General features: G+C 37.8%; 1 protein-coding gene across 1 annotated transcript; it reads left to right on the top strand.

Annotated features, from left to right (window-relative positions):
* The first annotated feature begins 401 nt into the window (after positions 1 to 401).
* Positions 402 to 9,227, top strand: si:dkey-14d8.20 (deleted in malignant brain tumors 1 protein). The gene is made up of 11 exons (XM_048154733.1): positions 402 to 2,301; positions 2,396 to 2,734; positions 2,815 to 3,123; positions 3,524 to 3,841; positions 4,012 to 4,317; positions 4,731 to 5,033; positions 5,225 to 5,533; positions 5,686 to 5,991; positions 8,098 to 8,186; positions 8,281 to 8,380; positions 8,469 to 9,227. The coding sequence occupies exons 1-10, from the start codon at positions 2,241 to 2,243 to the stop codon at positions 8,371 to 8,373; spliced, it is 2,433 nt and encodes an 810-aa protein (XP_048010690.1). The 5' UTR covers positions 402 to 2,240; the 3' UTR covers positions 8,374 to 8,380; positions 8,469 to 9,227.
* Positions 9,228 to 9,957: the final 730 nt, after the last annotated feature.

Raw genomic sequence — 9,957 nt, 5'->3', positions numbered from 1 at the left:
TAAATCAGACCTTAATGAGCCAAAAACTTCCAGGCATTTCTATATTTACTCTCTATTTTATTCTTTTCTTTTTTTTTTTCTTTTTTTTTTGCAAATATAACAGCATAATGTATACTCAAAAAGGTTACATAATATTTTCTAAACATAATAAAAAGTTTGTCAAGATGTTGGCTTGAGAAAGCCTGACCAGAAAGTTTGAAGTGGTTTTAAAAGCTGGAAGTTTGAAGGTTTTCAGTTTGAAGTTTGAAATACTTTTAAAGCTTGAAGTGTGAAGGCCATACAGTCTATCAGAAAAATAGGTTGATATTCTGGATGGATCAAGCCAACATAGTTATTAACCAAAACAGTGGAACCAAATCATTTTGAATCGAGAAAGAGCTATCAGTCTGTCAGTCTTTTCTGTGTCCGGGCCGGGTGAGGTTTCCCGTGTTGAGTCAAATTAAGCCGCAGGCTCCACTCCTGGTGGTGCCCTTCCGTCAATTCCTTTAAGTTTCAGCTTTGCAACCATACTCCCCCCGGAACCCAAAGACTCGTGTCAAAAACGTATGTATAGATCAGCATCAGTTGTTTTTTTTTTCATTAGGTTTTCATTAGGTTAGACTGAATATTTATTAATGGGAACTTATACTCATTGGTTTTTATTACTCAACAGGGGATGAAGTAGACAAACAGTGTGGCACTCGGACGACCCTGATTGATGGTTGACTACATATGCCGTCATTATATGGAGGTGGGCCATAGACTGAGAGAGGCTGTTTGGTAATATATTCTTGAATACGCAAACACAACTGTTTGAGGATTAGCAGTAGCAAAATGAGGCGACAATTTCAGGTGTAATAGTTGCTGTATGCAGGTAAGTGTCAAACGTTTTAATAGTACCTTTACTCTTCGTGGAACTATACTTTCTCCATTTATATATAATTTATTTAAGTGCATGGAAGGATATATTATGTGGGCAGATGCATTAGTCATTGCACACTTTTTTAGTCTCTTTTTCAGAATATGCTCTACCCCACATGGATCACTTGCACAATTGCAATACAGATACAGATTTGCAATACCTTTTGCCATACATAATACGGTATGCGATATAATACGGTATGCAAATTTTCACATTTTTCATTAATGCCACCTCATGTTTGTCTCATGGGTTTCAAGATTCAAATTCAGTGAAATTCCATTGTGTATTTAACAGTAAGTTTAATTTTGTCATTGTAACTGCATAATTTTGTGCTAATGTAACTGCGCTTAATCACACAGATGCACATACGGCACATTGTGAAGATATGTCAGAAGGCAAAATATATCCTACAGATTCTTTGTAAATGGACAGGGGGACAAAGCGGCTTCAGCATGAATGAAATTTAGGGCCTACAATTTAAGAGCTGGAATAATGAGGGATTAGTGGTCAAATTAAAGACTGGATGCAAAGTTACTTGCTGAGTAAAGCAAATGAGTGTTGAGTGATTTAAGAAGTAATTTGAATAGTACTCAAAGCAGCTCAATGCATGAAACTCTGGCTTCACTTAATTTCAGCCGGGCCAGTTGCAACAAAGCCTTAAATTAAATCTGTTCATCATATTAAGCGATTGAGTCTCTTCAGGAAATTTAGACTAAACCGCTCATTTCATATGGATTAGTTTTACGATCTCTCTATGAACCTTTTGAAGTGTCAAAGTGGTAGTTGCGTGGACTGTAAATGGAGGGACAAAAATTTCTCAGATTTCAATTCAAATATCTTCATTTGTGTTTCGAAGATGAACCCTTTCACCTTGGATTGAATGATAAAATTAACTTGCATTTGCTTTATCATGTAAGACACATTTGATTGCAATTGCTTGGACTAAAAAGGTGTATAAAGTAAAGAAAGTAAAAGGGTGTGTTGAAGTGGGAGGAGCCAGAGCCAAACAGATTTAACCAATTTGAACCTCAATCACAAGTCTACTTCCTAACATGGAGTAGGAGGGAACCTCAACATGGGAGTGACATTTCATTAATCATACGCTTTAACAAGAGTGGACTTGCCAATTCAGGGACAAAAAGCAGGTGTGATGATTGCAGAGTGTATGTGAATATCAAATTTTTACTTGAAAATTTGTTCTTTGTACTGATTTTGATAATATATGGTATAACCTAATGGTTGTTCTGTTTCTGTGTTCTATAAAAGTGGATGTATGTATTAATATTTATGTCTGATTTATGGCATTTTGTTAACTTGTTGAGTTTTTTCTAGACTTCTCATGATATTTGTGGACTGTTTAGCAACAATGTCAGGCTCTATGTGGCTCATTCCATTTCTGAGTAAGTAGTAACACTAACATAAACGAGCACGGTCATAACTTTTTTAGAGACGATGCTAGCATTTTTAACACTGTACTTTTTCTTGAACATGAAGTACTTGGCAATACCATTTCAAGTACGTCTGAATCAATCAGACTGGTAAATGGCAAGAACTCTTGTTCTGGACGAGTGGAGGTTTTCTTCTACGGTCAGTGGGGAACGGTGTGTGATAATGGCTGGGATCTGTCAGATGCTGCAGTGGTGTGTAGAGAGATGGGATGTGGGGATGCTGTAGAGGCAAAGAGTGCAGCTTATTTCGGACCAGGTTGGGGACAAGTATTTATAAGCGATGTGACGTGTTTTGGAACTGAGCCTACGCTGAGCATATGTGGATCGAAGAAAGTGGGAGAGTTTAACTGTGACCATACAAAGGATGCTGGAGTCACCTGTCAATGTAAGTTGTCTAGTTTTGTCTTTGCAATTAAATGCATCAGTTGATTTATATATGTTCTGACTGCTCTGTGTGGAAATTAGCCCTTGTCAGATTGGTGAATGGCAGTCACTCCTGTTCTGGACGAGTGGAGGTTCTCCATGAGGGTCAGTGGGGAACAGTGTGTGATGATGGCTGGGATCTGTCAGACGCTTCAGTGGTGTGTAAAGAAATGGGCTGTGGCGAAGTTTTCGAGCGTAGGAGCGGTGGTTATTTTGGCCAGGGATCAGGGCCAGTATGGTTAAGTGATGTGCAGTGTGATAACACTGAATCTACACTGAGACACTGCACTTTAAAGGAATGGGGACAAAATTCATGTGGACATGAAAAGGATGCCGGAGTTGCCTGTCGCCGTGAGTACAAAATCTTTTATGCAAAATGTTTAGGGTGATGTGCAGCATTTGTAGCATGCGGTTGATTACCACAGAAAATAATTGTTTTTGCAGCAGGATGCCAAGTAGGGAAGCTTCTATTTTTGTTAAAGCACTAACATGAATTATTCAGTAAAATACACACAAACATACACACCATCGTTTATGGGTAAATTAATATTTTTGCTGTCAATCATACATTTGAAACAAAACTACCAACATAATCCCAATGGATGGAATTTGGTCCATTTACTAGAAATTTGGTTGTAAATAATCCAGAATAGCTCATTAACATGACTCACAAGTCTTATCTATGCATGAATCTGAGAAAGTGCACCATATACAATCCACTGACAACAGCTCTCATTATGACATTATTCAGGCAAAATTAAGTTTGAAAGTGGCATCAACGCTTGTTCTGGAAGAGTGGAGATTTTCTATTATCAGTGGGGAAACGTTCAGTGGGGAACAGTGTCGGATAATGGCTGGGATCTGTCAGATGCTGCAGTGGTGTGTAGAGAGATGGGCTGTGGGGATGCTGTAGAGGCAAAGAATGCTTCTTATTTCGGACCGAGCTGGGAACCAGTATGGTTGGAGGATGTCAACTGCATTGGAAATGAGGCCACACTCGGTGCCTGTGAGTTCAAAAAATTAGGAGTGTACAATTCACATTCAAATAATGCTGGAGTCATCTGTCAGGGTAAGTCACTGCAATATAATGAAATCTACAGCTTTGTGTATATGTTCCTTCCATTGCCATTCCATGCATTATAAACTAATGTAAAAAAAAAAAAAAAGTCTGAATCTATTGGGTAAACTATCCTTAATATGTTTGCTTGTTTGTTTTGCTTTCCTCTGTCTGGCCTTTAGCTCTTATTAAGCTGGTGAATGGCACCAACACTTGTTCCGGCAGAGTGGAGGTTTTCTATGATGGCCGATGGGGAACCGTGTGTGATGATGGCTGGGATTCTACACGTGCTGCAGTGGTGTGTAAAGAACTGGGCTGTGGAGATGTTATAGAGGCAAAGAGTGCTGCTTATTTTGGACCGGGATCAGGGCCAGTATGGCTAAGTGGTTTACAATGTGCCACTGACTCTACACTGAGAAACTGTAATTCACAGGGATGGGGGCAAAACAGCTGTGGACATGAGAAGGATGCTGGAGTCGCCTGTCGCCGTGAGTACAAAACCGTGTACAAAAAATTAACATTACCTTAAAGGGTTAGATCACTCAAAAGTGAAATTTTTGTCATTAATTACTCACCCAAGACTTTCGCTCATCTTCGGAGCAAAAAATTAAGATATTTTTGATGAAATCCGATGACCTCCCCATACGCAGCAACGTCATAACCACTTTCAAGGCCCAGAAAGGTAAAGACATTGTTAAAATACAGAATACAGAAGCTCTCAGATTTCATGAAAAATATCTCAATTTGTGTTCCGAAGATCTTACGGGTTTGGAACGACATGAGAGTGAGTAATTAATGGCAGAAATTTCACTTTTGGGTGAACTAACCCTTTAATCTAAGCTTGTAAACTTTGAGTCATCATATTTTATCCACTTATAACTCTCGTTTTTGTGGGCATTAGCTAAAATTAGACTGGCGAATGGCAGCACCTCTTGTTCTGGACGAGTGGAGGTTTTCTATAATGGTCAGTGGGGAACGGTGTGTGATGATGGCTGGGATCTGTCAGATGCTGCAGTGGCGTGTAGAGAGATGGGATGCGGGGATGCTGTAGAGGCAAAGAGTGCTGCTTATTTCGGACCAGGTGCAGGAAAAATATTTATGGGCAGTGTAAACTGTGTTGGAAATGAGGCCACACTGAGTGTCTGTGAATCACGTAAATTCGGAATGTATGACCATTCGAAGGATGCAGGAGTCATCTGTGACTGTAAGTAAAATCCACTGCTTTTCTACTCTCTCATTTCTATTCATTTATAAAAGAGATTAGAGCAGCCCTGTGTGGGACTGAACTGAAAATGAAATACAGTCAATTAATAGTCATTGAATGGGAGAAAACATCCTAAAAATGTATTTTTATAGTTCACATGTTTCTTTTACTTTCATTTATGTGGCATTTAGCTCCTGTCAGGCTCATTAATGGAGGTAACTCTTGTTCTGGAAGAGTGGAGGTTCATTATAATGGAATATGGGGAACAGTGTGCGATATTGGCTGGGATCTGTCTGATGCTGCAGTGGTGTGCAGAGAGATGGGCTGTGGGGATGCTGTAGAGACAAAAAACGCTGCTTATTTTGGACAAGGATCAGGACCTGCATGGCTAAGTGATTTACAGTGTTCTAACACTGAATCGAGTCTGCGAGATTGTAAATCAAGTGGATGGGGGAAAGGGGGCTGTGGACATGAGAAAGATGCAGGAGTCATCTGTCAGGGTGAGTTCAAACTGATATTAAATAATGAACAGCATGCTTTATATCCCTAATCTAAGCATCGTTACATTGCATACAATTTAGTCAATATAATACTAAAATGATTGTATATTTGCATTAAGTTCAAACTGTCCCTTCCTTTGTCTGAGCATTAGATAAAGTTAGGCTGGTCAACAGCACCAGCTCCTGTTCTGGACGAGTGGAGGTTCTCCAAAATAGACAGTGGGGAACAGTGTGTGATGATGGCTGGGATGCGTCAGATGCTGCAGTGGTCTGTAGACAACTGGGCTGTGGAGCTGTTTTGGAAGTAAAGAGTGCTGCTTATTATGGAAAGGGTTCAGGAACAGTATGGATGAGCAATGTAAACTGTTTTGGGAATGAGTCGACTTTGATGAACTGTTCATATAACAGAAGTCCAACCAGCTGTGGCCATGAGAAAGATGCCGGAGTCATTTGTGGATGTGAGTGCCAATTTTTTACTGTTACGAGTGAGATAATGGACCCTTTTCACAAACTTTGATGATGCATTTCTGTAAATCTAGAAAAGTTTTTGTTTTAATTTTTAAAGTCACCATGAAATCAAAATGGACATTTTTTATTTTTTATGAAATATTGCAGTATTTATTATTAGGGCTGTCAAAATAACGCGTTCATTTCGATTAATTAATCTGAGAAAAAATAACACGCAAAAAAAAAATAACGCAGATTAATCCACTCCGTATTGACCTTTGAATGTGGAGCCGTTCTAGCCACCCTTCGACTGTAAAATGAAGGAGGGAGACGACTGCTGCGCTGACGGACAGAACGAGCAGAGCTCCTTCCTCTATGCGCGAGAGAAAGTAAGCACCGTCTTTGCACTCTCTCTACCTCACACGTTATATCTAAATCAACTGACACAATGCTAAAAGTTCGTAAGACCGAATCCATGTTTCACGAGGCGCATTCGGAGAATGTTTTTCCTGAATAACCGCTGGGTGTGAATAGTGCTCAAAAGAACGTCGCCTCATCTTCTCTGACAGGCGCCCTGCACGTGCAGCTGACATAAACCACACTTTCAGTAAACAAAAAGAAAATCCTATCCAGTGGTGAAGTGTTTTCTGCGTTGACAAATATTTTGAGATATCCTTATAGCCTAACAATCACGATTCGCACGCAACGCGTCAACGTCCGCTAATGTCCAATTCGCGACCTAATGACTCATTTGAACAGATTCATTTTAATGAATCATGACAACAACTGATCTGTCCACATGGTCTATAATGAATCATTTACTCGAACAACTCTGAAATGAGAACATAAGTGTGCTTACCCCATTTAGCAAGAATTAGCCTTAATAATCCACAATATTTTCAGGTTATTTAAATGACAATGTGTAGTAAATTAGGCCTACCTATAAAATCAGTTAGTTTAGACTGGAGTGAGGTGAAACCAGAACAAAGCAAGTTGTTGTTAGCTAGGTGCATTCAACTGTATATGGTAGAAAATTATATTATTAGTTAATATAAAATGCTACTTTTTAATACTTTTCAGGTTTAGCAAAAAAGCATCTTCTCTTACAAAGCTATAAAATCACTTTTTTTTTTTTTTTTTGCAAAGAGGGCAAGAAAGAATTAGTGAGAGTGACGGGTACTTCATTGTCAGTATCGGGCTCGCAGATCACGTGGGTAGGACACTTTTTACTGTTTGTGTGGATGACCATGTCTGTCATCACCGAAGACCATTTTTGACCCAGGAATTTAATAATAACAAAAATGCATGTAAAACTTTCACAGCAAAAATTATGTATGCGATTAATTTAGATTAATTAATCACAGAGTATGTAATTAATTAGATTAAAATTTTTAATCGATTGACAGCCCTATTTATTATATATTTTTTAATTCATGTGCCCTCACATTTTTAATTAAAATAACTTCCCCTTCCCCTTCCTCTTGTTGCGACATCTCTTCTCTGATGACGTGGTTACTGGCGCGAGGGCGGGGCAACCTGTCACTCACGTGATTGACCAATAGCAAACCACAACGTTCCAAACATCCAATCAATTCTCCATGGATAAAATCAAGTCCCGCACTACATTTTTAGTTTTTTGTTCGAGAAGCCGTTTTCACTCAGATATACAGTATGTCACAATAGTCTTTTCTGACTGCTGTAATCTTTTTTCTTTTTTTTTCTTTTTTTTTTTTTTGCGCTATTGAGGCAAATGGGAACGCAAAAATTTTATTTGTTGTAATTTCCGTTCACCACTATAGACGTTAACCCAACTGTGAAGACTTCAGTTTCTGAGAACCCCGGAAATGTGAAAAGGGTCCATCGAGCACAACAGTAGTATTCAGCAAATAAAGATCCTGTTTGGGGTTTTTTTGGGGATATGTCAAGACAAAATTAGATTGTTAATAAGCACATAAGTGTGGTTTCAAATTGCATTTTAAAATATCAATGTCACTGATGATTTAGTACCAAAAAAATTCCCAAATTTACATCCCACCTACAAAGGATTTAGAAAGGATGTTATGCCAGCATTTTTGAGCAAGAATTTTCATCTTTCACACTTTCTCACATTCACTCAGATATTAAAGTCCTGTTGAGGATTGAAGTGAAGGCTGAACTTGGAGTCAACCCAAATGGTGCTGAAATCATGAATAAACTTTCAGAGGAGGTGAGAGCAGTGGGAAGAGTAACACTGAACTGCATCCTTCACTGCTGTCATCTACCGGCTGCTCATGGTATTTACTTTCATTTGGATCTCATAGATGGGGAAGAAGCTACAAATAAATGGAACTTTCTCACTGAGAACTCAGGCAGATGGAAATGTCTTCCATAAGAGAAAAGGAATTGCACCCTGACATTTTGGTAAGACTTTAACATTAACTTTAAAACTGTTTAATTTTGAATTCAATATTTTCCACAGTAACAATGTACAATGATGTTGGTTTCTCAGGTCATTGCTGGCATACAGAGAAGAAAGCAAAGATCAGCTAATAGCAAATTGAATGCTGCATCCTTCTATACTTATAATCTGACCTTTTATAAATTTAAATAATAATTATCTTACATAAGCTTTTCATACATGGCAATGCTTTATATAATAACACTGCTTCATATAATATCTTTGTGTCATATCCTAACTTGCTAACCAAAATGTACATGTAATATATACACTAATCTCGATAGCCAATATTGTACATATATGAACCTGTCTGGACTTTTAGACTGTAATTGTAAAAAAATTAATGGGTGTAGTTAATAATAATTCATTTTGATTTAATTGCATTCTCAAACATGAATCAGATTCAGACCATTGTAAAGTTACAATCTAATTTGCCTTAGTTATCAGTGTGAGAATTTCCTGGTGAGTTTTCATCTGCTGTTACCTTCATGTTATCATATTTAGGTAATTATTCCAGTTCTTTTGTTTTTGAAACTAGAATGAATCTTTTCACCCATGTCATAATAGCACTGTTGAAGCCTCAGGGTTTGTGGTTGATTAGCTGGTGTCTCATTTGTCAGGATAGTATTTTCCGAATACTTAGGAGTTTTGTTAACCATTTGCAATGGCTAATGAACGGAAACAGACATGTGCATACATTTAGCAGGAAAATCAACCTATTCCCATTCAAAAACAAGGTGAACATCATGCACAATTACACTTTTTTGAGACATAGCTTCGGAAGACATGTAATAAAGCACACAAGTCCTTTTTCTTTGTTGTCTTTTTTGAAACTTGACAGACAGTCCTAAAGAATGCAGGATTATTTGTGAAATGTATGAAAAAACTTCACAGTTTGCATCTTGTTAATGGGGCCTATCAGAATAATTAGGGAGGAACAACCAAACAAAATGCAAACAATGAACAGCCTTCTGTTTAGTGTCAAGCAATTGCTATTTGTTTGCAAAACCACAAGTTTGAACAGGATTTCCAAATTTTGTTAATCAGAAAAAAGAAAGTTGAAAGTGATCATATCTAAGAGACAGAGTGATTGTAACTATTGTGATCAATACCATATAGTTTCTTGATGTCTAACTTATTTGCATCCTTATGTCACGGCTTCCTCTTGAGTTCAAATCGCTAACTACAACACCTGTGCTGTAATTTTCAAATATATGTAAAATAATACACTGAAAAGGTGTGATTGTCAGGGTCATTTGAAGGGAGGAAGCATATGGGCAGGAGGTTGTACCCTGTAGATAAATATACTATAAATCGCCAAAATACAAACTTATCTTTCAGAGACAGAAAGAAGAAAGAAGCATACATGGGACACTTCAAAAGGTTTAAACTCTTAATCATATTTTGTACTTTAGGTCTTCTGCGGTTTCTATTTGTCTGCTAATTGTTAAAGGTTTACTCATTTGTCCTGTCTCAAAGTGTGATTGATTCTCAAGTAATATTCTCTGTTTTATATATATATATATATATATATATATAT

Source organism: Megalobrama amblycephala, linkage group LG14 (assembly GCF_018812025.1).
Source record: "Megalobrama amblycephala isolate DHTTF-2021 linkage group LG14, ASM1881202v1, whole genome shotgun sequence".
Classification (NCBI taxonomy): domain Eukaryota; kingdom Metazoa; phylum Chordata; class Actinopteri; order Cypriniformes; family Xenocyprididae; genus Megalobrama; species Megalobrama amblycephala.
The sequence above is the reverse complement of the archived record's forward strand: the minus strand, read 5'-3'. Positions and strand labels throughout refer to the sequence as shown.